General features: G+C 35.8%; 2 protein-coding genes across 5 annotated transcripts in view; one reads left to right on the forward strand and one right to left on the reverse strand.

Annotated features, from left to right (window-relative positions):
* The window catches only part of LOC138321432 (cytosolic phospholipase A2-like), a 49,558-nt gene extending 44,691 nt beyond the window's left edge, over positions 1–4,867 (forward strand). Inside the window, 4 exon segments of the mRNA XM_069265118.1 lie at positions 216–578; positions 1,033–1,217; positions 2,254–2,440; positions 3,612–4,867. Of these exon segments, the coding sequence (XP_069121219.1) occupies positions 216–578; positions 1,033–1,217; positions 2,254–2,440; positions 3,612–3,943 (1,067 nt within the window). The 3' untranslated portion in view covers positions 3,944–4,867.
* A 3,490-nt stretch (positions 4,868–8,357) lies between these two features.
* LOC138321434 (uncharacterized) lies at positions 8,358–26,804 on the reverse strand. 4 transcript variants are annotated; one of them, XM_069265119.1, is made up of 13 exons: positions 26,738–26,804; positions 23,119–23,244; positions 21,058–21,123; positions 19,474–19,863; positions 18,497–18,761; positions 17,802–18,085; positions 17,193–17,392; positions 16,450–16,795; positions 15,779–16,047; positions 13,878–14,330; positions 13,473–13,596; positions 10,288–10,543; positions 8,358–9,886 (listed from the first exon to the last, which is right to left on the reverse strand). In XM_069265119.1, exons 4-13 carry the CDS (start codon positions 19,846–19,848, stop codon positions 9,564–9,566), a joined length of 2,895 nt encoding a protein of 964 aa, XP_069121220.1. In that variant the 5' UTR covers positions 19,849–19,863; positions 21,058–21,123; positions 23,119–23,244; positions 26,738–26,804; the 3' UTR covers positions 8,358–9,563. The 4 variants fall into 4 exon arrangements, with proteins under 4 accessions (XP_069121220.1, XP_069121221.1, XP_069121223.1 ...); XM_069265120.1 differs by lacking the exon at positions 21,058–21,123; XM_069265122.1 differs by lacking the exons at positions 21,058–21,123; positions 23,119–23,244 and having other exon boundaries at positions 26,738–26,793.
* Positions 26,805–26,809: the final 5 nt, after the last annotated feature.

Raw genomic sequence — 26,809 nt, forward strand, 5'->3', positions numbered from 1 at the left:
GCTGAGCAATGGATAACAGCAAATTCACCATGAAACGTGCTACTTGCCATTGTCCTGTTAGCATTTATCTTACCATAATTGCCAACTCAATGAAGTTCAATGCTTAATTTATCAGTCTTTGACTTATTAGAGAAAATGTAAAGAAAATCTAATTGTATAAGAAAACGATTTTATTTCAATTATGTAATAATAATGTTTAATTTTCTTCTGTCCAGAAAGGGAACTTCTCCAGGAGCTTGACACGCAAACAGACGAAGAAAGTGAATCAAGCGAAACAGAGTCGGAGGAAGAGGAGCGGAAACGTAAACAAATGCAGATGAAAGGTCGCCGGAAGAGTTCGGCAGCCAGTGTCAACAGCAGTCGACGTGGCTCCACGGCCAGTATCAGTAGTATGAAAGACGACAGTAACAAAGGGTTCATTAGAAGTATGTTCGGCAAGGTGTTAGACAGTACTGGTAACTACTTACTGGGGTCTATTGAGGGACGAGCCGCCAAGGTACACAGCTTCATGAGGGGTCTGTCACTGTACAAGGTCTACCCCTTCTCCCCATTTACTTCCATTGACGAAAATGCAGAAGGTAAATATCTTAATGAAAATGGAGAGTTCATCACACTTTCTCGGCTTACCTGGTGTAGCTGTAAGAAATCAAACAAAAAACCGTAAGAAATAATGTTTACCCTTATATGAAATCTTAAAAGGATGTAATGTGATGGGCTGGATTATATGTCTACACCTCGAATTCATGCAGGGGGGCATAAAAAAACTTTATTTTGAATAGAGATATAATCTTATTGATGAAAGCATATTTAAGTACATAATACCTCTCAACAATATACAATGCATTACATTCTGTAATATCTGACATCAATGTTAAAAACAAAATCTGTTGTAAATATTGTTATTTTATTCCATGTACCAATCAATTATGACTCCAACTTTTAGAAGATCGTATGAAATTAAACCAAACTTTATCAAAACATGTATTTCATATTATAGAGTTAGCATGTGCCTCAAACTTGATTACTGAACAGGTATGGACCAATTTGACGGTATATTTGAGATGTACCCTACCAACATGAAGAAGTTATATGTTGTGGACGGAGGACTTACCTTCAACTCACCATTCCCCCTCCTACTACGACCTCAGCGACAAGTTGACCTCCTGTTGTCGTTTGACTTTAGTGCTAGACAGAGCGACAGCACACCTCCATTCAAGGTAAAATTTCCTTTAAAGTTACACAGTCAAAAGCAGATATAAATTACTGTATGTACTTCTAAGCAAAAAAATCTGCCAAGTATGCTTTTTTTATAACTAAAACTTGTGTATTTGTAAACAATGAAACCCTCTCATACCTGTTCTTCTTAGCTAACAAACTCTTTTATGTATCACTAATCCCATCAAGACCCACCTGAACAAACTATTATGTGTAAATCACTATTGAAACCCTTTCTTACTGTATCATCCTCTCTAATTTAAATAAACTGAACCCAGTTGCCTCCAACCACTAGGGTTGTGGAAGCTGAGTGGCATTAAATATGTTCCAACAAACTACCACTATAGCCCTCTACCTCCACTATAGCCCTCTACCTCTGAGCTGCAAGTTTGAAATCCACAGTTGCCAGGTATTGACCATAAGCTGGTGGTTTTACTCCTGGTACTTCAGCTTAAGTGTAACAGGAGATGAGAAAATGTAACAGTCTGACAGGGGTTCGAACCCTTGACCTCCAAAACACTATTTTATGTTCTACCGGCTGAGCTACCTGGTCACTGATGATCAACCCAGTCCAATTTTGCTACATTAGTAACATTGTCCATTCACCATTTAAAATTAAAATGTTCTTTAATAACCAACAGGCGTGTGCATATTCCGAATTTGCATATTACAGAGTTATCTGCACTTGCGGGTAGGTATTAATTGTGACGTCATGTGTTTGGTAGCGTAACGTCATAAGTTTCGGAGAAAACGACGTGAATTGCGCTCACAAAATAATGACATAACAATTGATACCTACCTGCAAGGGAGCTAACTCCGTAATATACAAAGACGGAATAGTAAGGGTATGTTATTATATTTTTATCAAACCAGAAGCAGACGCCTGTGAATAAGTTGTTAGAAGTTATAAAACAAACCAAAGCTAAAGCCACAAGAACTTAAACAGGATTCAGAATATGTTTCTAATTATGAATTTCAAAATTATTATTGTTCTACTTAAACAAAAGCATGCAGTCAATTGGTCTCTTACGTTTCTAGGAGATTAAGCTGGCGGAGAAATGGGCACGATTAAATAATGTGCCGTTTCCGGAGATAGACCTGAAGCGGTTTGACCGCGAGGGGATGAAAGAGTGCTACGTGTTCCAGAATCCTAATGACCCTCGCTGTCCCATCGTCCTCCATTTTGTGTTGGCAAACATCACTTTCCGAGATGAGAAAAAGCCAGGTTAGTAATACAAGGCCTTAACTCAATCACCCTGAAAATTTTATAATAAACAATTCCAGCTTTAGTTTGGGGAGATTTCTAAGGAGACTTCAATGGTTAATGAGCTGATGAAGTAAAAGTTTCACAACTTTACTATAAAGTTATTTATTTATGTTTTCTTAAGATATAATGTAATGTATTGAGAATATAAAATATGAATGCATTTAAAGTGAATAGTCGGGCAAGGATGACTAAATTCGGTAAAAATCTTATGGAATGTATCCAAAATTTCTTATGGAATAGAAAAATAAACTTTCTCGTCAGAATCTTCTGCGTCAGAATCTGTCTGCGTAAGTAGAAATTAATTTAAGTATAGGAATCCTAAAACGTCCTCCCGGCTGACTATGTCTGTGGTTACATTTCCACGCAGCCTCGCTTTCAATGCTTTCAACTTTTCTTTATTTCAATGGTCAGAACTGGGAAACGTAAGCAGAACTTGACCGTCGTATTAATATGGGAGAATTCTTGAAGGCCACTGAACGCATTTAGACTGGTTTTCTTTGCCCGACTATTCACTTTAAAAAGTGTAAAATAATATATTCCAGTGGTGCTCTTTTTGAATTTAAATTTGAAAAGTGGAACTCGGTTAATACGAACTCGAAGGGACCGATATCAAACTTCGAGTTATCCGAGTGTTCGAATTAAGCGAGTTCTTATGTCTTGTTTGTTTGTTTGATTAATTAACGTCCTATTAACAGCTATGGTCATGTAAGGACGGTCTCCCATGTATGATGTGTGTTGCGTTTATGTTGTGCGAGGTGCGTGTTTTGGGAGACTGCGGTATATTCATGTAGTGTCTTCTTGTATAGTGGAACTGTTGCCCTTTTTATAGTGCTATATCACTGAAGCATGCCTACTGACGATATCTTTACTTGGTATAAATAGACTAGTTCCATGTTGTAAAACGATGTGAACAAGACAGATGTCAAAATAGCCGTTTGAACTATATTGGTACTTATTCAAGAAGGTTAATAGTATACTTTGTTTTACTGTTCAGGAGAAAAATACTTAATTCTCCTGTTTTCCAGATTGTTTTCATGTCAGCAAGATAGAACAGCAGAAATAAGATGCACATAATAAACAAAATTGATATACTTAACTAGAAGTTAATTGATATTTTCCATTGTTGCAGGTGTTCCTCGGACGACAGAGGAAGAAAAGAAATTTGCAGATTTTGAAATTTTTGATGATCCAGAAAGACCCTACTCAACCTTCAATTTTAAATATACTCACCAGGCATTTGATCGTTTAACACAGCTGACAGAGTTTAACACAAGACTTCATAAAGACCTTATCATAGAAAAAATTAAAGAATGTGTTAAAAAACATCGGAACAATGGCGCTGCCTCACGCAGACCGATCAAACTTAAAGACATCAAAAAGCTCCGCCTCCAAAAAATTGAGGAGGATCGGTTGAAGGAATTTGTGCAGTCGTTTGACGATGGTGACGTGCCGATTGTGTGATATAAAGCGACTTGTACCACTCTCTATCTTCTTGCCACTCACAATGGCTGCACAGTGACCAATTAACAAAGTTAATAACTAATTAACAAGGTTAAAGGTCAACAGTTGTGCATTGCAGTTCATCCTGTATTTATTGGTGGAGAGTGCTTGTTGGGGAGTTCCAGAAGCATTTTTCTGATTCTCCAGGAGCCAGAAATCCAGTTGACTAAACTGCATCATGGAGTTAGGGCAAATAGGGCTATATATCAACTAGTCAAACAGCTCATTCTATAGGAATTGCAGAAAACTTCAGAGTTTTAAAGTTGAAATGGTTTTACAATATGGTTGTGAGACATTGTGTAAGATATTGGAACACCATGACATGAAAGTACCCAGGATCTAGCTACGTGATACTAGCAGGTCCAAACATGTAAAGATTCGTTTCATTTTCACAGAGTAATCGAGATTTTGGAGGCATTTATAACCCTGTGAATTTGTGAACATCATATCAATACATAGTATCATCAGCTATGCATGTATGAAAAATCAACTGTCGTTTCAACAAAATTCAACTTCACATTTGACATAAAGATTTATATATTATGCAAATTAGCATTGATTTGTAGTTACAACTTGTACAAATGGTGTTTAAATGTGATGTGTTTCTGAAGTGTTCATAGTGACATCATGAAAAAAATTAAATAAAACTTAAAATTCAAATGAATGAAAAATGTCTTCGTTGAAGTATAATTGTTGAGAATTTCCATTGATGCTCAATACCCCGGTAGAACTTTTTAAATGTGATTTGATTCTTTTACCACATTTATCGAAGTAAATGGATTGATCTGAAAATCTCCTAATGTCCTCAAAGCCATATACTGTAAACAAAGTTATGTTCATGTGGCTTAATATTTCAATTCACAAAAATGAATAACTATGCGAAATTAAAAAGTTGCAAAGCATAAACTATTATCATTGTGAAAATAAATTAAGTAAAGAGTGCAGTGGGGGCTCTAATCATTATTTGTTATCCGATTGCTTAAGATGTTCCGTAAGGCCAAAAAAAATGTCTGTTTAGGGTTACCCGACCAACCCTAATTTTTTTCCCTGACTCTTATTTTTTTACCCACTTTTCTACGAAAAAATATTAAAAAGTTGTAATTTTGATCTCAGACTCTGGTTCTGGCCATCATTTTAGAGTGAAAAACACTAAAATAAAAGAAAAAAATCTCCTGACCAACCCTATCTTTTTGCCAATGTAACCCTAAACAAACACCTTTTTTTGGCCTAACTGACCACATATAAAAAACTTCATTTAAATTTCTTGACTACCACAGAGATCAACTTCTGCTACGTAAATTTTAGAAATGAGAGTTACGTTTTTTGAAGAACTTCTTGGTACATGTATACAACAAATAGTCATTTTGCATTATTTAAATTTCCTTCATTAACAGAATGATCTGAACTCTATGCCACCATAGTGCGCCAGGTATCAGATGTTGGACCAATACTGGCTGGTGCAGCTGGCACAACTGCCTAGAAAAAGAGTTATAGTAACTATGCTGCATGGCTATCAAAGTGACTTCTTTACATGTACTGATTTTAGTGGTATTCTAATTTTAGGGCCTTTCATGCTCACGCCATTGGGCAAATTCAAGTACAGCACTAAAAGATGAAGTGTGAGATGTATTGGTAGTAGTTGTGTGAATTCAAAATTGTGCTAATAATTAGTCATTATCCCCTTAAAGTGCTAGAATCTGAGTACACATACAGTATTATACAACGTAAATCTCAATGGGTTGGTAAGGCAGTAGAAAGAATACTTTACACAGAGAACGTCAAACTGATCAGTTGAAGGGTTATTTATCCAACCACACTTCCAGAAAATACTGTTAACATACATATTTTTGTGGTAACATATTTTAGCGCAAATTTGGTTTTTAACAGGTCAGCGCAGTGATGAATTAGTGCAAAGTACAGGGGTTCATTCAAAATACAACAAGGACATAGTCATTCAGATCCCCCGCCAATGGAGATATCAAAGCTGAAGTAAGTTTGATTGTGGAGACTTATGTGTATGAAAAAAACCAGGAAAAAGGAAGTTGAGCTAAAGAAAGATGGAGTATAATTCAAGTAGAGCGGGGCTGCAATTGTTGAATCAGGTATACAGCCTTGACATTTATATTAGACTATATACACAAAGATGGGTGGAGTTTTGCAAAGTAACATTTACCATTTACCATGATATTTTCAGCAATGTTTCCATTGTAACAGAAAAAGTGCAAAAAATGAAAACCTAAAAATAGCAAAAGGTACAACTTGACCATAAAAAAAATGTGTCTATGAAGTTTCGTAGAAATATCTCTGCTGGTTTTAGAGTTATGCTCCGGAAATGAACCTGCTACAAAAATATGATATTTTCAGCAATGTTTCTATGGTTACAGAAAAAAGCACAAAAAGCGAAAACCTAAAAATAGCAAAAGGCACTACTAGACCATAAGAACAATGTGTCTATAAAGTTTCGTGGAAATATCTCTTCTGGTTTTAGAGTTATGCTCCAGAAATGAACCTGCTACAAAAATATGATATTTTCAGCAATATTTCTATGGTTACAGAAAAAAGTACAAAAAGTGAAAACCTTAAAATAGCAAAAGGCACTACTAGACCATAAGAACAATGTGTCTATGAAGTTTCATGGAAATATCTCTGCTGGTTTTAGAGTTGTGCTCCGGAAACGATTCTTATACAAAAATCAGCCATTTTCAGCAATGTTTTCATGGTTACAGAAAAAAGCACAAAAAGTGAAAACCTAAAAATAGCAAAAGGCACTACTAGTACATAAGACTAATGTGCCTATGGAGTTCCGTGCATATATCTCAACCGGTTTTCCAGTTATGCTGCGGAAACGAACCTGGTACAAAAATATGATATTTTCAGCAATGTTTCCATGGTTACGGAAAAAGTGCAAAAAATGAAAACCTAAAAATAGCAAAAGGCACTACTAGACTATAAGAACAATGTGTCTATGAAGTTTCATGGAAATATTTCTGCTGGTTTTAGAGTTGTGCTCTGGAAACGATTCTTACACAAAAATCTGCCATTTTCAGCAATGTTTCCATGGTTACAGAAGAAAGTACAAAAAGTGAAAACCTTAAAATAGCAAAAGGCACTACTAGACCATAAGACCAATGTGTCTATGAAGTTTCGTGGAAATATCTCTTCTGGTTTTAGAGTTATGCTCCGGAAACGAACCTGGTACAAAAATATGATATTTTCAGCAATGTTTCCATGGTTACGGAAAAAATGCAAAAAATGAAAACCTAAAAAAAGCAAAAGGCACTACTAGACCATAAGACCAATGTGTGTATGAAGTTTCGTGGAAAAACCTCTACTGGTTTTAGAGTTATGCTCCGGAAACCATTCGTACGAACGGACAGACGGACGGACGGAACCCATTTGTATATCCCCCACCTCCCCCGCTAACTTTGTTGGGCGGGGGATAAAAATGACATGGACAATGTATGATTTACCATCAATTAGTACGATGATTGTGACATCAAATTTTGACATAACAATCACCGAAAGATGGGATTACTCAAAGGTAAATTGTACTAAACCTACGTCGTTTGTGTATCTTGAAACAAATGTATTGTAAGAATTGTTATTCTGACGTAATGTAGAAAACAGATAAGCATAATCATATTTTAGGACAAAATGTTTAGCACAGAAAGCAATAAAATCTGACAACCACTAAAATAAGAATGTTTACAGTATTTTACTGTATTCCATCTTTGCATATTGGAGATATCTGCTAGTGTAGATAGGTATCAATTGTGGTGTCATGCAATACCATACAAATCATTGGTTTGTGAATGAAATTGTATTTATTGCCTTCCCAGAAAAATATTTTGTTACGCAAAGAGTAGATACATGGCATGATCAAAGGCAGATAACTGTAAGTACAAATTCTGGTACATTAACTTTTGTTAATAGCTGGATCAGTCTTTTTTTTTAGTCACATGTCTAGCAATCTTTAGACTGACACCAAAATTGCGAATTACCCTTATAAATCATCAAGAATAAATTATCCAGACTACTGGTAGTCTTCCAATACATTCTGTTTTACAGAATATATCATACAAGCATGCAGTTTCCATCAGAACTGTCCTTTTCCATTTAGAGATATTTTCATCCGTCTACATCTTTAAAACTGTTGGGTTTTTTCTCTCTAACATTCAAATAAGCATTCAATTTCAAACAGATGTTGCAGATACAACAAATTCAAAATGCAGAACTAAACAGTAATTAGGTATCTACCCTCCAGAAATGATGCAAGCTGGATCATTTGTAAATTTTATAATCAAATATACAAGTGATGATAGCTTTGATTGCTAAATAAGGACTCCTAATAAATATAAGCAAAAGTAAAAACAAATCTTGACAAGAATTGATTTATTATCAAAAATCTTGCAATAAAGATATGTATATCACAAAACATTTACAACAGAATGTTACTACATGTCCACTTTAATTTCTCCTCACACACACGTAAAATGAGACGCCACTACATGTGTATCTTTGGTCATATAAATGATCCTGTGAAATATTTACCATATGATTGTAAGGCCAAGTAAAAAGAGAACATAATTTGTTCAGTTTTACATTCACCATAAAAGACCTTAAAACTGAATGAACAGTGCTTTAAATATCCTGCACAGAGAATTTTAATACAGGTTCCACAACTTTCATTGGGATTTTTTTTATATAGCCAATATTATCTATTTGACTTATATTTAGAAAATTAATTTTATTGTAATTTGGTTGCTTGGTGAATGGGGCTTAACATCCTATTAACAAATAACAGCGAGTGTCATTTCAGGAATGCCTACCCTGTATCCAATGTGTTGTGTGTGTGTCTCTCTTTACCCGTTTTATAGTGATTTGGTTTGTTTATTTTTACGTCCTATGAACAGCCAGGGTCATGTAAGGACGTGCCAGGTTTGTTGGTGGAGGAAAGCCGGAGTACCCGGAGAAAAACCACCGACCAGCGGTCAGTACCTGGCAACTGCCCCACATGGGATTCGAACCCGCATCCCAGAGGTGGAGGGCTTGTGGTAATATGTCGGGACATCTTAACCACTCGGCCACCGCGGCCCCATTTTATAGTGAAGCGTGCTGTCAGTGACACCAGATATACACTCTACATGAACACCTTTTCATTATCATTGTAACAGTCTTAAATTTTATTGGTGATTCAGAAAATACATTTCATCTTAGAGATGTAAATAAATGATTAAATGGCTTAAATGTTAAAATGCAGACATGATTAAGGGGGACAACAAACAGCCAACACAAGATCCGTAAAATGATGTTATGACTTAATGCTGATTATTGAAACTAAAAAGTCTGAGAAAGAATGACATTATAACAAATACTTTTTATATAGACAGTACAACTTATTAATCTCCTGTACTTTCGTAATCCAAAGTTCTTAAAGCCATCTTTCTTAAACATCAAAATGGCTATCAACATGGAGTTAAGCATTTTATGCTTATAGCATAATACAAAATAGCATTTGCTACAAATGCAAGTTTTGAATTTCAAAATTCATTTCTTTTTTAATCATCTTAAACATAGTCTTTCAATTGAAATGCTCTTCCATTAAGTTTTCCTTTTTAATTTTCTTCTTGCTGGGATTTTCTGTGTTGCCCGCTGCCGTCCTCATGGCCTCATGGCGTTCTATCTCTGGAATAAGTTCTTGGTATCTAGGTAAGGTGCTCTTGTCCAGAAGGGAGTACTTGCCACTCTGTGAATTATTGGCCTGTAAAATCTTCACCATTTCCTGGGGAGTCATCTTTTTGTGTACAATGAGAAAGGACTGGCCCTCCAGTTGACGAATGTCATGCTTTAGGTCCAAGTTCCTGGCTATTTGTCTGATTTCTTTACTTTCACTGAAGGGCATACCTATACATAAATCATACATAATAGTATATCACCAATTTATGTCAGAGAATATCATGATTTGAGGAATGAAATATTCATGGAAACAGCTAATCTTTACATAGACAAAATAGTTTACTATCAGATTCACGTTTGTGTATGGTAGTAGTCATTTTGACCAAAAAACAAAGCTACATGCATATGCATGGTGGGACAAAATTTCTTTTTCAGTTAATGTAGCTAGGTAAGAAAATGCATGTAACTTAGAAGTAAATGAAGTGTGAAGGTCATCAGAACACGACCCCAAATGGGATGTTGTCGTATCCTCTATGAAATGGAGTGCGACTAAGGATCTTTATTTAAACCAGATAGGAGAGATACATACTATCAGTGACTGTAGGAATATATGTAACATTACAACTGACCTGGTCCAAAGATGAGTTCCTCCAGAGACTGTTTAGCAATGTGCTGGGTGATCATGTCTTCCGCCACCTTAATCACCCATTTGTTGGCTGGCACAGACGGCTTTTCTTCCCCATCAGCCTCGGCGGTGTCTGTTGTTGTTGTCGGTGTGGCTACTGGTTCTTCCTTAGGAGCCCCTTCTGCGATTCGCATATCTTCTGCCTTCTTTTGGATTTCTGAGTATTCCACCCAGAGTTTTGTATCGTCCTTCCTTGCAATCTGAAAAATACATTTAAATTAATAAAAGTACTTTTTTTTAAAAATACACTGCCACCGACTTTGTTAACCAACAATGCAATGCCAGCCTAAATGTATACAGTAGCATGAGACTCTCCCACCATCTACTGATCTGACACCAGATCTTTGAAATATCTAATACATGAGAAGAAAAAACTTAAAAATGGTCTTTCCTTGTTCAATATGTAACAAAACTTCAATAAAAGCTGATGTTTTGCTATCATATTTTCTGCTTTCTCAAATTTTGTCTTAGCTCATTACAGAGTTATAACCCTTACGGGAAGGTATCAATTATGACGTCATTGTTAAGTAAGAACAATTCACATTGTTTTCTCTGAAAAATAACAGGAGGCCCAAGAGGCTTTGACGGTCACCTGAGTGCTGCTACAGAAAGAGCATTGCAAAGTTGGTTCAAATCCATAACAAGAGATCCTAGAGGGATCTTGGCGCCCACCAAAGAATGATTTACGTCTGACAATGGAAAAATGGATCTTTTCTCTGCTTTTCAAACTTTTACTACAAACTTCATATAAAATTTGAGAAAGATCCTTTCCCCACTTAGTCTTTGGCATTGTTGCTGGCACAGACGGCTTTTTCTTCCCCATCAGCCTCGGCGGTGTCTGTTGTTGTTGTCGGTGTGGCTACTGGTTCTTCCTTAGGAGCCCCTTCTGCGATTCGCATATCTTCTGCCTTCATTTGGATTTCTGAGTATTCCACCCAGAGTTTTGTATCGTCCTTCCTTGCAATCTGAAAAATACATTTAAATTAATAAAAGTACTTTTTTTTAAAAATATAATGCCACCGACTTTGTTAACCAACAATGCAATGCCAGCCTAAATGTATACAGTAGCATGAGACTCTCCCACCATCTACTGATCTGACACCAGATCTTTGAAATATCTAATACATGAGAAGAAAAAACTTAAAAATGGTCTTTCCTTGTTCAATATGTAACAAAACTTCAATAAAAGCTGATGTTTTGCTATCATATTTTCTGCTTTCTCAAATTTTGTCTTAGCTCATTACAGAGTTATAACCCTTACGGGAAGGTATCAATTATGACGTCATTGTTAAGTAAGAACAATTCACATTGTTTTCTCTGAAAAATAACAGGAGGCCCAAGAGGCTTTGACGGTCACCTGAGTGCTGCTACAGAAAGAGCATTGCAAAGTTGGTTCAAATCCATAACAAGAGATCCTAGAGGGATCTTGGCGCCCACCAAAGAATGATTTACGTCTGACAATGGAAAAATGGATCTTTTCTCTGCTTTTCAAACTTTTACTACAAACTTCATATAAAATTTGAGAAAGATCCTTTCATTGCTTACTGAGATATATCACAGTAAAAAACTTCAATTATCAAAATCCAAGATGGCTACCTGTTGGCCATCTTGTTCATCAATTGGTGCCAAAATGCAATATGCACAACTAAGGTCCTGAGGGAACCTAAATATGAAATTTGAGACAGATCGATTCAGTGCTTTCTGAGAAATAGCAGTAACAAATTTCAATAATCAAAATCCAAGATGGCGGCCTGTCTACCAACTTTTTCACCGAATAGTCTGAAAATGCAATATGCACAATTATGGACCTAGGGGAACCTACATCTACAATTTGAGACACTTTCTGAGAAATAGCGGTAACAAATTTCAACTATCAAAATCAAAGATGGCGGCCTGTCGGCCATCTTGTTCACCGATCAGTCCAAAAATGCTGTATGCACAACAAGACCTCTAGGGGAACTTGCACATGAAATTTGAGAGATATCCCTTCACTACTTTATGAGAAATAGCGGTAACAAACTTCAATTGTCAAAATCGAAGTTGGCGTCCTGTCGGCCATCTTGTTGACTGATCGGTCCAAAAATGCAATATGCACAACTAGGGCTTTAGGGCAACCTACATATGAAATTAGAGAAAGATCCCTTCAGTACTTTCTGAGAAATAGCTATAATGCTATTTAAAATGCTATTTCAGGCTAATAACTCTAACCCAGTTTAAGTCATTTCCTGTTAAAACTAAGCAAATAATGTTCATGAATGTGTTTTTCCTGTAAATGTAAATTTAACCCCCTCCCCAGGGGGAAACCCGAGACCCCGGGGTCATATAATTCAAATTTTTTGTAGAGGGCCTTGAGACCTTTCTATCTATGAAGAGTATTTGATTCTATCACATCTGTGAGTGGAGAAGAAGATTTTTGAAATTTTAGTCAATTTTACCCCTTTTGGCCTCTCCCACAGCCCCCTGGGAGGTGGTGGTCATATAATTCACAATTTTGATTGGTCTTATGCCTTAGAAGGTTTGTGCAAAATTTCATTGAAATTGCTTCAGCGGTTCTTGAGAAGAAGTCGAAAATGTAAATTGTTTACGAACTCACAGACAAAAGGCGATTAGAATAGGTCGCTAGAGAATTTGTCTCAGGTGACCTAAAAATGTTATGCTCCCAAACTCATGATGTCACAATCAATACCTACCCGTAAGCGCTGACAGACAAAAAATATTTAAATAAATAACATAGTGTATAACAATGAATTTGGATGACCAGTAAATCTTAAAGTGAACAGTCGGGCAAGGATGGCTAAAGTCGGTAAAAATGGTGTGAATGTATCCAGTATAATTTCTTATGAAATAGAAAAATAAAATCTCTCGCCAAAATATGTCTGCGTACGAAGAAATTAATTACAATTATAGGAATCCTAAAACGTCCTCCCGGCTGACTATGTCCGTGGTTACATTTACACGCAGCCTCGCTTTCAATGCTTTTAACTTTCCTTTACTTTAATGGTCAGAACTGGGAAACGTAAGCAGAACTTGGCCGTTGTATTAATATGTGAGAACTTTTGGAAGGCCAATGAACGCATTTAGACTGGTTTTCTTTGCCCGACTATTCACTTTAACATATTAAAGACTTACCCTGATGACGTTCTGTGTTTCATATAGCTTGAATAGAGCACAGGCAGCAGCGAGATTCCTGGATGTGTTTTTCCCCAGAGCAGAGGCCTCCCCTATAACTTTCTGCTGTAGGTTTATGGTTGACCTGTAAAAATTGTTTTACATTCAAACTTTTTCATTCCTAAAGTGTTTAATACAACACTAAATAAACTTTTAGAAATGGCCCTAAAAAGATCTAGGCATACATTGGTTATGTTATTGAGATACATTGGTCATAATAATCTGATTAATTCAATCTATTGCCAAGATTAGCCAGGGAATAGATTTACATATTACCATAATATTTCACTTGCAGTTAAGAAACGTGACCTAAAAACGATCATGTTCCTAAACTGAACAATTAACCGAGATTAATCAGTGACGTACTTGAACATATTGCCTTCATGCTCGGTCTGCCACTGTAGGAGCATGCCATTTAGAGTAGCACTGTAGTTAAGTATACAGAAGGCCTGCCTCTGTCGATCAAAGCTCCAGTCCTCATGTTCCATCAACACGATTACATCCACAGTTTTCCAAGCCTCATTAGGGTCCATCTTGTTTCGTTTGAGTCCCGCCATGTTGGTGTTAGCGTTGGGTTTTCCTGCACCTTTGACCCATACATCCATCACATTGGGGTCGCCCTGCTCCCCAGCTTTGAGGCGTTTGTGTTCCTTTAGGATATAATCTGGGGCGGTGGTACAGAGAACATCCCAAGCGTTGTTGTAGGTCTCCACCTGGGCTTCCTTGCGTCGCTCCGCCTCCCCTGACGCTATCAGTATACTGTCCAGATACAACTCACACGCAATCATTGTCTTGTTTCCTTCACCACTCTCAAGTTTTCTACAATAGAGTTCATGTACCAAATAAAGAATTGTTTAAGAAGTATGAAGATACACAAACATTAACAAACATTTTAATAAGTTTAGTTAGTATCAGTTGTGAGCTGATGTGGGGTAATATGGCTCAAAAACACCAGACAATTTTGTGATGTCATCATTACATAAATGCAGTGTAACCATAGCATGCGTTGTTGATAATGCCATCAAATCTGATGCAGATCAATGAGCCTGAATAACTGCAAGATAAAACAAGGACATAGTCATTCAGATCCCCCGCCAATGGAGATATCAAAGCTGAAGTAAGTTTGATTGTGGAGACTTATGTGTATGAAAAAAAACCCAGGAAAAAGTGCAAAAAATGAAAACCTAAAAATAGCAAAAGGTACTACTAGACCATAAAATGAATGTGTCTATGAAGTGGAAATATCTCTGCTGGTTTTAGAGTTATGCTCCGGAAATGAACCTGCTACAAAAATATGATATTTTCAGCAATGTTTCTATGGTTACAGAAAAAAGCACAAAAAGTGAAAACCTAAAAATAGCAAAAGGCACTACTAGACCATAAGACCAATGTGTCTATGAAGTTTCATGGAAATATCTCTGCTGGTTTTAGAGTTGTGCTCCGGAAACGATTCTTACACAAAAATCTGCCATTTTCAGCAATGTTTCCATGGTTACAGAAAAAAAGTACAAAAAGTGAAAACCTTAAAATAGCAAAAGGCACTACTAGACCATAAGAACAATGTGTCTATGAAGCTTCATGGAAATATCTCTGCTGGTTTTAGAGTTGTGCTCCAGAAATGATTCTTAAACAAAAATCTGCCATTTTCAGCAATGTTTCCATGTTACAGAAAAAAGTACAAAAAGTGAAAACCTTAAAATAGCAAAAGGCACTACTAGACCATAAGACCAATGTGTCTATGAAGTTTCGTGGAAATATCTCTTCTGGTTTTAGAGTTATGCTCCGGAAACGAACCTGGTACAAAAATCTGCCATTTTCAGCAATGTTTCCATGGTTACAGAAAAAAGTTCAAAAAGTGAAAACCTTAAAATAGCAAAAGGCACTACTAGACCATAAGACCAATGTGTCTATGAAGTTTCGTGGAAATATCTCTTCTGGTTTTAGAGTTATGCTCCGGAAACGAACCTGGTACAAAAATATGATATTTTCAGCAATGTTTCCATGGTTACGGAAAAAATGCAAAAAATGAAAATCTAAAAATAGCAAAAGGCACTACTAGAGAAGTTGGGCAGGGGATAATAATTTGTAACAACTGTAACATCACTATCATCCTTTGAATATGACAGAAGATATTCTTCTAAGTACATGTAAATAGAAGTATCTCTCAACCCTTGTGAAAGATTTTGGCTTGTCAGCACTCGGCAAGCCTTGTGATTCTATATATCCTATGACACCCTAACAGCAGTTCTTCTTTGTAAGCTACATACCTGTATATACAAGTAGGAGTAAAACCCAGGTGTATAGCAGTAACATCCAGGTAATTGATGTTGTTTTCTCGGAACTGAGCCTCCTTAATGAGTTGGGTTATCTCTGTCATCTTCTCTAGAAGTGTCTGGCTGGTACGATCTTTATCTGGAATGGTTGGTACCTTCTCCGAGGCAACTCCGACCGCAGTCTCAGCCTCAGGTACACTCTTCAGGAGCTGGGCCATGGCCTTGGTCTTTAGGGCCTCCAAAGCTTTTTCATATGTCTGTACCTGGTAAAACATTACATTTTTTTTCATATTTCCAGTTCAGAAGGAAGACAAATAAACTTTGTATTATCTAGTTAAGTTTTCTAATAAGTGAAACTTCAACAACTTCATTGAAGACATAGAAGAAGTTGCAAATCAACATCAAACTAAAACTTGTTAAAAACTTACCCTTGTCTGATCAGGATACATGTATATTCCGGCATAATTGAATAACATTTTCTTTCTTAATTTATAGCAATTAAAACCTGTATAATCCGGAAACGGTTATTGTTGTGTATAATTGTTGAATATATGTGTAATGTAAGGGTCAATTTGAGAACTTTTTTCTTCCTTTTTAAATCTTTAAACCAGTGCTTTATTTGAGATTTGATTTTAAGACACTACAATGTTTATAATGAGTATTACCTTAGCATCCTTCTTCTTGTAGCCTGTTCCCACTGCCACTATAACATCAGCGATCGTTAACGTTCCCCTGAAGAAGAGCTTTCCAGTGGGAAGCCTCACCATCTGGCCGTCAAAGGAGTGTGTGAGTCCGCAATGAGATGCGGAGATACCCTGTTCTATACTGGAGATCGGCGACTCTGGAAGATGTGTACTCAGTCGTAGATATGTCTTCAACTTATCAAAGCCGTCATGTTTGGTGCTGAATGTTGTTGTCATTTCCTCCATTGTCTGTTTGGCTACCTGTAGAGACTCTGTCTTTCCAATACCACCTTCCTTCTTGTCTTCCAGACTGCTGGAAAGCTCAGCTCTGTCAATAGATAATACATTTCCTTAGGGAGGGCACTTAATGTACAAATGGAGGCAAAGAAGATATTAAATTTTACAACTAAAATAAAACTTTAAATGTACCATAGTTAAGATTAGTCCAATCCTTCACAAAATACTGAGTTTTCTTTACAAAAGTATACATCAGAAGAAAACATAGCATTTGCAATCTAATGTCTACAAGAATTTTCCAACAAGGATTTTTTATAAATCTGATCACTGCCTAAAAACTACATGTACTATATCCTGTAATTTCAGTTGTTATTATGATCGTAGAATAGCATCAATGACTAAGAACAAATAAATTTTAGTGAAAATAACTAAATGATTAAATAATAACAAATGAAGCATAGAGAGGATATGTCAGATAAAATCCAGACCTAATAGCTTCCACTCCCGGATCCTTGAGAGCAAAAATTTCAGCCACTGTCTTTGTTTTGAGAATCTCCAGACCCTTTGTGTACACATCATGCTTGACTTCCTTTTTGTTGGCTCCCACCGATCGTGTGAGAAAGATGCCATCCAGTTTTAGGTAACCAGTGTACATCCATCGACCAGCCACACGCATTAATTCTTCTACCTGTATACATATATGCTCAATTTTATAATATATTACATATTTTTATAAACATTACATCATTTATCATGACATATCTTTCAAAAGTGACATAAACAAAATATCAACTCTGGATGCAATAACACATTTAATCATACATTTGACTTTTAGTTTTGATTTTATGAAACGTGTTTAAATTTTCATCTAATAATACAGTACAAGTACAGTTATATGACTATACAAAAACATTTCAGCATAAAAAGAACAGACTTTTAGATTAATTTGGGTTCTGAGACTACTTTAGTAGCCAACATTTACAAGGTAATTAAAACAAGACATTAATTCCATTATCATTAAATAACACCATGAGACAGGCATAATTGAAATGAGTAATCCTCCTCCATTTCATGAGGCTAAAATTCAATAGTCTTACCTCATACTCTGTCCTCAGGCCCAGCTTACTTCCTGTCAGAGCATTCTCTACAGTCTGTATGGAGTTGACCTTATTGGTTTCTGCCTGAAGGTATAGACAGAACCTCCGGATCTTCTCTGCTATGGACATTTTGGTAACATCTGGAACAGAGACTTTGGCCAGACTGTGTATGGGGGGCACCATAGCATTGCCTCCTCTACCTCCACGCCCTCGCTTATTTCCACGAGTGGGACCAGTGAATGCTTTCTGTGGAGGAAAACCTGGCTTCTGTTGACCTCTCTTGCCTAAATCAAATGATAAATATTATAGTAAACAAGGTTATTGATCTTTTTTTTTTTTTTTTTTAAAGTAATAAAATAAAATCAATACATTTTTTATATTTTCTAAAACTTCTTCTGACATTAAACTATCATCTAATGTCTCAAAATTGAATAGTTACAGTAAGGAACAAAAGAGTCCTGATGTGTAAAATTTTCAAAATTCATCTTGAACTTCTGTGCTGAAATCTTGACCTCTCAGCCATGTCTTCAAACTAAATATGTGCAAGTAGAGGCTAAATTGATTTTTTCGAACAGTTTTGAAATAAATTTCACATCTATGATCAGACAAACCATATTCATAACCAAAAAGTTATCTTAAAACAACAGTCTGCAAGATGGTGTGCTATTACATTACAAGTACAGAAAATGCCTTACCCATCATCCCACCCTGGTTTCCACCACGGTTATTTCCCCTGCCTCCGCGCATACCTTGACCCCGACCCCACGACTGTTGCTGTTGCTGCCCTCTTGCTCCGCGGCCCCTTCCTCGACCGCCGCCACGTTGTTTCCAATTTTGTTGGTTCTTATTAAAGACTTTGTTAAAGTTTGACGAATTACTGGAGGGGAAGTCAATATCTTGGGAGAAATCTGAAGATTGGCCATACCCTCCAGTTGGTGTCTGCTGCTGGCTCATGGAAGACTGACAAGAAACAAAAATATCCATACATTACTATAAAGAGATTCATAGGCATAGAAGCAGAACAAAGCTTTTAATTTTTTGTAAATCAAATATCAAAACTAGGCCACCGTAACATACTTCTGGTATTGTTCACCAACTTTCTTTCATAGCTACTAAATTTTGGGGTTTCCATTTAAAATCAATTTTGTGGAAATTTACGTTTAATATTTAGTATTCAAATGAGAGGTAGCATAGCACATTTTTATGCCCTGAAAAAACTATCATACACATACTTTCTATTTGTTGCCTTTCACAGTCATCTTATGTTTCACACCGTCGTCCTAAATACCGTGCGGCAGTTGACTACCACTTCGCCAGACGGCAAAACTGCGAAATGACTCTTCACTGTTATGATAAATTACGGAGGAAATCTTGCATATGTTTTGATGTTGTAAGCTCATCTCAGGCCATCACTATGACGTAGATAACATATCAAATTGAAGTTGCTTTACCTATTCGGCCTTTGCATATTACAGAGTTATCTCCCTTGCAGGTAGGTATCCATTGTGACATCATTATTTTGTGAGCAAAACTCGAGTTGTTTTATCTGAAAAGTATGACATTACTCTTCAAAACATATGATGTCACAATCAATAATTATACCTACCAAAAAGGGCAGATAACTCTGTAATATTCAAAGACAGAATATAAACTAAAGACCCAAACTACTTACATTATAGTCGGTGTAGCCCCCTGCAGACTGGTTACCGGTACCCTGATTATAGTACCCCGAGTCCCAGCCCTCGTAGTAAGAAGCATACTGGTCCTGCTGCTGTGTGTTATCTGTCTTTGCAAAACGTGAAGAAGGAGGATCCATTCCACGATAATACGGATCGGTTGGGGTGGCATCGTAATAATTTGGCATGGAGTAGCCATCTTGGGATTCGTTGTATGTGCGTTTTTTGCCTCCCTGTCCATATAACATAGAATCATCCTGGCCACCATACCCTCCCAGCATACTTCCCCCCATAGCTCCCATGTCTGTTTCCATGGTCCAGGCTCCCCCACCACGTCCAGCACCACGGTTTCTCCTTGGGTCGGCTGCCATTATACAGCTTTATTTCTGGAAAAAAAGAAAGCATTTTAGTTTTTGATTGTTCTAGAGAGAAGCAAATGCACACTAACGCAAGCAAACTGTGATCTATGGTCAAATGCTTGTCAATTTACCTGGTACTTTTTTTAAACCACTCCATTGGTCTAAATTTGTTTAGACATTAACTTTGGCTAAGTAGATAAAGTGAAATATGTACAGGGTAAATATGTTTTAGTCTTCAAAATACATTGATACCACCTTTTACACAAATGTTCGTTTTGGTTCAAAGAAAAGAATCTTGACATTAAGAAAATCTATAAACACAAAGTTATCAAAATAAGGATACATTTTTTTTTGTTATTATCAATTTATGATTGCTTATGAACTGCTAACCTGCTACCACTAAATGAAGAAACAGTTATTTCAATTACATGTACATTTGACTGCATGGGAAGCTTCAAAAGTATAAAAGCTGGGACAAGATAAGAGCCTGTATGCATCTTTTTTGTCTTTGATGAGTGAAAAATATCAAAGTGATCTACTTTTCTTTATACAAGCAACACATATATATATATATACAGTGCCTCAACTTAAATGGTCAGGCTATATATGGACACAACACAATATTCATTGATATCAGTGGGACTTCAAATACTAGTCATTATATACTAGCTAGTCACTATTCATTAAATGCTGTCATAATAATATAGAAATACTGTGAGATGAACAAGGTGAATATAAAGGCATAAGATATTGTAACAATCAAATCTAGATCTGTTTTTAGGAAATGTCAAAGTTAAGATTTAAGGTTTTCTATGTTCTAAACTTGAAGAGATGGTCGATGATGCCCAGCTAAACTATTGTAAAATCACATCTATATGACCATACTTACATGTCTTGTCCAGTAACATATAAATAGCATAGAAATAACCACATCAGACTTCAAATTCAAGCAATGTTTGATTACACATTCTCGATCATTCATAAACTCTAGTCAAGATAAATGCCTGATGCTTTGGTTTAAAGTGTAACAACACACAGTGCTTGAATTCTTAGCCATTATCTGTTGTGTCCCAAAGTATTCTGGGGTGTGAATGTACTGCGCCAGTGAACAACAGCTCTGCTCCCATGTATACAAGCATCACAACATTGACAATAAGGCCCATACAATGCTGCGCTATGTATGCTATGGTTGAGAACGGGCACATTCACTGGTGCAGTTACCTGCTCTTGTTGAAAGTTTCACACACCAGATGGCAACCCTGACTTCCAATTCCACTGTAGGTGAACCTGGACAGAAAAACAATCAAGTTGTAACAGGTACACTGGCTGCATTTTCATCTTTCCATTTCATATTCCATTGTTATAAGCACAATAACTTTACCGTAAGTTCAAGACAAATAGGTTCAGGCGTATTAGCATCGAAAATTCAAAATCTCAGATTATGTTTCTTAAGGTTTAAATTTAATCGCTAAAAACATAAAAAAGAAAAAAGAGAGAAAAAAAATCATCCCCCTGCCTTAAGCTTCCTACAGGTACTCTTATTTCTTATTACTATAAACTTCAAAAGCATGTACACAATTCATGCCATTGATTTGCGTGGAAAAGGCAATATCTTAATCTTAATTTGTTTCTATTTGCTTCTGAATTAACTTTTACTACAAATAATAGGCTTACCAGTACTTACTCCATAATTATACAATGAAACTTGTTTTTAATTTCAATATCTTAATTCTTCATTTTAAAATCATCTCAAGTTGAATGGTTGACATAGAAACCTAACGTACTATCTAGTCTGTTTCAAGCGACTCCTAAAGAATGTTAACGCTATAGCTACTAGCTGTATACCAGTAGCATGGAATTTTCATTATGTCATGATATGATTTCGTTTTTAACCATCATTTAATATGAAATGTTCATCAATTTTGTTTACATGATTAAAAAATAAAGCCTTTCACCTTTTCTAACTTTTGTAAAGAAATTGTTGACTTACATCAAGTGTAAAGTATGAAATGAACAAATAGAAAATGCAGCAGGTGTTATGAACAATCTACAATTAATATCAGCAGCTGAAACAGCATATCGTAACGTTAACTCTTCACTACATTTATACTCAGTTTATATGCATTCTAGCTTATACTATATTAATTAAGTGCTTAATATAACTGTATTAAAAACAACTTATTTACAACATATTAGGTGACTTCAAATTGATTATTCAGTACTATATACCAACTCATTTTTCAGGTGCAAATAAATTTTTGCATATTTCGCAGGCAATATGAAACCTCTTTTATTTTTCTTAAATACATTGATGTAGCTTCATAGCTGTCCCGTGTTAAGATGTTTTCAAATGAATTTTACATTTACATATGAAAACATTAAACTATCTAATTATTTACTAGTATTTTAAAGTGTTTTTAAATACAAAATCACTTAATCTTATTATTTGAAATTAAGTATAAATTCACCCCTGATGACACATTTTGGCTCATCTAACTCAAAGAATAGACCAGTCAATTGTGAAATTTCAGGGGGAAATGAGTTAATCTTTAAAAACAGTAGAAAAATATTGAGGTGAAACCTCCAGGAATCTTAAATTATTTTCACACTTTTAGTAGCGAAATGCTGGTATCAAGTTGAGGTAAAACCGAAGACAAGTTACTATAGATCTGGTTCTCACTCTAGATTTAGACATTTAGACAGAATTATCTTCCAAAATGTCTACAGCAGACATCTACATAGTATCTGTCAAAATGTCAGTCTAAGGGAGAGAACTTCCATTGGCACTGCCTGTCGTTCAATCCCTTTTCAATTTAACTGAAATAAAATTTTGTTGAAATTGAAATGTCTGTCTGATTAGTTCATGTGAAAACCAGAGCTAATCAGGCTTGTCAATACCTTTTTCTTAAAAACTGTGGTGTCAGTAGTTATATGTTTATCTCCTATCCATATTATTTAATCATCTCATGTTAATTTAAACATAATATCAAATGTGAATATTTTGGAAAAAATATAACTTTAAGATTTAAAGAATAATAAAAAGATTTTTTAGACAGGTTTTTAAACAGGGTATACTACATTTTCTTTTTCATTTCATTAAATTTAAATCTTTGTACAGGACAGCTGTGAGAAAACCATATCAAATTGTACAAGAAGTTACTGAACCAGAGAAAATGGTTAAATTCCAGTAAAAAGATATTCTGCAATACATGCCAGTTGCAAAATGCCATGTTGGTTTCTATTTCACTGGAACTTTTATTTATTTTCATCTGGTGCAGTTACCTGAAATTGTTTCTTGATCTCAACACAAGGCGGCACTGTGATATATATATATTTTTCTTATTATATCACAACTCTCCTCCAAGTTCAAAGGTCATCTGATGATATATCAATTGTTCTTCTCCAAACCTAGACGTAAAAATTAAAATTGGTTCAAGTTAATAACATATGTGTTGACATAATCAGGTCTGCTTATAAAAGACAAAGTAGAAACTAAGTATGTCAACAATGCATATACAAGTGATATGTGAATGTCAAAGATCATGAAATGGTTTTTTTTTTCTGATTTCATTGTTTGCATGCATGGACACAGGTATTAGCAATATATCAACTACTGCAAATCTAAAATTTCACAATTGATTAATAAATATATGTCATATATAAAATTAATGTTATGGTGTATGTATATATACTATTTGATTTGGTTCCAAAATAATCAAGTTATTTACCGGGCAAAAATTGACAATCCTATGAGTACCAAAGTTTGCCCCGAAGCTATTTATGATAAAGATACTTGTTACAAGTTGTAGATAAAGAAGATTTACTCTGCCCATAAGAGGCGCTTGGTTTCATAAACAGGATGAATTTGAAATTATACAGATCTTGTTATTCATTTTATTTGATCTTCCATAAATTGATGAAGCTGGATTATTTTCCTAAATTTGATTAGGACCTTTAATTCACGAAGATGGCTGCAGATATATTAATATTAATTAGAAAACATAAAATTGGTACTGGAACCCAACCAGTAGTCGTGACGGAACAGTAGAGGTAATTTAGGTAAAATTCAATAGTTTGCATCTCACGAAACACATTATTTCCACATAAACAAAACAACACCACCATAAAGTATTCATCAACAGCTCCAGATATTCGGAAATCTGGATGCACAGTAGAATAAGCACACAATAACGACTACTGTTTCGTCATGACTACTGGTTAGGTCCCAGTACTGGTTATGATGTTTCCTCCGTTTTAGCACAAACATATATACATAGAGTTTGGCAACTCCGCCATTTTCACAATTGTCAGATGTACCTCTCTATGTGCTTAGGTTTTTTTTTAGATAAACTCTTAAATAGTTGAATACACTACAGCAGAATGATTTTGATATTTTATAAATGTTCAATGATTTTCAGATGGTTTGAGTACAATTTTGGATAGAAAAAATGATATTTTAACTGATATATTAATAAAACAAAATGCATATCTGGTTTTGAATGTCTGATTTTCAAAAAAACAGGTAAATGATTTTCATGCTTTCTAAAATCATGTGAAATAACATAAATCGGGGAAAACTGGTCACATCAAACCAATATGATATAATGTTTAAACTTTGTGTTGATGCAAAAATATCATGGTTTAAAGAATAAACCTAAAAGCAGTTAGCCAAGGGAAAATGCTTAAAAATCTGTCTGCCTGTCAACAAAGAAGGAGTATCCAATCTCTATGTTTCTGATTTTAGTAACTAAAATGATTACTCTTCTTCTTCTTCTATTTACGTGACGACATCAAAATATGACGATTATGTCACAGTGACCTGTAGGAGTGCAAGGGTGTGAAAAGATTAGATTTGTGATTTTTTTTTTTTTTTTAGTATATAGATAAAAGGCGTGTGCAGAACTAATGCATGAGGGCATCAAGGGCTACGTTGGAATATACTGCTGCTCCATTGTGTTATTGTTTGTGGGAAAAATGAATATTTGTATGTGTCCTTTGTAGCAGAGATTTGTCTGAAGGAGTGTGGATTGGAGTGTCTGGTTCTGTGGTCTACTGGTATGAGTATGGTCTGGTATTCGACGGCAACTATATTGTGTATTATTTTGTAGAAAAGTATCAATCTTGTGTGTAGCCGTCGTGTCTGTAATGTTGGCCAGTTGAGTTGATGTATCATGTTTGTAACTGAACTGGTGTCGTGATATTTGTTGTGAACATATCTTGCTGCTCTGCGTTGTGTTTTTTCTATCTGTTGAATTTGGTGTGTGTTGTGGGGATCCCATATGGAAGAGCAGTATTCCAGTTTGGGTCGAACTAGTGCTTTGTATGTGTGTGCTTTTATATGTGGTGAATTAATTTTTAAGTTGCGCTTTAAAAACCCTAGTGATCTGTTTGCATTTGCGGTGATAGTATTTATGTGCATGTCCCATTTTAGGTTTTTTTGTAGGGTACGTTAGTCCTAGATATTTGCTTGAGTTTACTTGCTCGAGTGTGTGATTGTGGAGTGTGTAGTTGTGATGTATTTTGTTGCGTTTTGGTGCAACACTGATGATGTTGCATTTATCTGGGTTGAATTTTATTAGCCAGTCTGTTTCCCATTGTGCTGCTGCGTCCAGATCTTTCTGTAGTTTTATTGTGTCATCTTTGTTGTTTATTATTTTGTATATAATACTGTCGTCTGCGAATAATCTTAGTGTGCTGTACTGCATGTATTGATGGAATGCAGGACTGTTACGCAAATCAGAAACATATGTATACATATCTATGTTTCTGCTCAAATGCAGGACTTTTCCGGGATCCCCATATACGGAACTGTGCCCAATCTTTTATGAAACGAAACTGAGAATAAATTATTGAAATCAATTACTTTTTACTAATACAAGCATCACACTCAAACTTCAGTTGTGTCCGAGATATATATAACCATAACGTGGTATTTAAGGCTCTGATTTACGTATGCTTCCGTCATGACTGCAAGACTGACAAGCCACTTTATGCACTTGTTTTGACCATGATCAGGTCGAGGAGAAGTCCTGATTTGGCTATAATAGCCAAATACGGCTATAATAGCCAAATATAGCTATATAAACAGTGGCAAAACGCATTAATTCTTCCAGAAGAGGTCTATGTTGCAAAAAGCGAGAGTTTTTGGCGCTATGTACGTTATCCTTGTCCTAAGTTGACACGATAACAAGGTTAAAATGAAAAACTCATCTGTGCATTTTTCTGTAAAATCATCGTTTTTCTAGCAGGAAATTGCAATTGTTGTCTGCATTTGCTTATTAACCAATTTCTAATCCATCTTAAGGTCACTATAACTTGCACATGTTCTCCCATATTTGTGCCAATCGAGCCAGAGTCGCTTCAACCGGAAGGGGATTTATACGACTTTGTTTTCCCTTTTTGACCGGCGGCCGAAAATGTCAATGGGCCGACTTGGGTATGGTCCGAGTTCTCCTTCAGTTAGAGTTACTCCCCTTTGTTCATTCTGTTATTATGGCGATAAAAACCAGGGATTTTACACAAAATTGCACAGGTGAGTTTTTGGTTTCAACATCGTTTTTGTAATAACTAAGAACATGGATCATATTCCAATTTACTGTAAGACTCGCTTTTTGCTTTAAATACATTTTTCGGCAGATTCCATGTGTTTTGCCACTGTTTATATTGCTATATTTGGCTATTATAGCCGTATTTGGCTATTATAGCCAAATCAGGACTTCTCCCCGACCTGATGATGATGATGGGGGGGGGGGGGCAAAAAGTTCAGTCACGTTCTTATAACGTGCAATTGCAAGAATGTAACAATGATCGTATATTTTGATATAATCGGACATCAACAATGCTATTATATATCACTGATTCACGATATTAACCAAGACACAGTGAATAAAAGGACATTTACGATTTTCAATCGACGGCATCGTCTTCTTTCGGCATCTAAAGTCCCCGGATGTAAGTCTCGGGTGCATTCGAT

Source organism: Argopecten irradians, chromosome 4 (genome assembly GCF_041381155.1).
Source record: "Argopecten irradians isolate NY chromosome 4, Ai_NY, whole genome shotgun sequence".
Classification (NCBI taxonomy): domain Eukaryota; kingdom Metazoa; phylum Mollusca; class Bivalvia; order Pectinida; family Pectinidae; genus Argopecten; species Argopecten irradians.

Coding starts and splice junctions, on each gene's coding strand:
- LOC138321434 (XM_069265120.1), bottom strand. CDS start 19,848: ATGGCAGCCGACCCAAGGAGAAACCGTGGTGCTGGACGTGGTGGGGGA. Junction 16,048..16,449: donor ACAAGAAGAAGGATGCTAAG/GTAATACTCATT, acceptor ATGTTTTACCAG/GTACAGACATATGAAAAAGC. Junction 13,597..13,877: donor CATGAAGGCAATATGTTCAA/GTACGTCACTGA, acceptor CAATTTTTACAG/GTCAACCATAAACCTACAGC.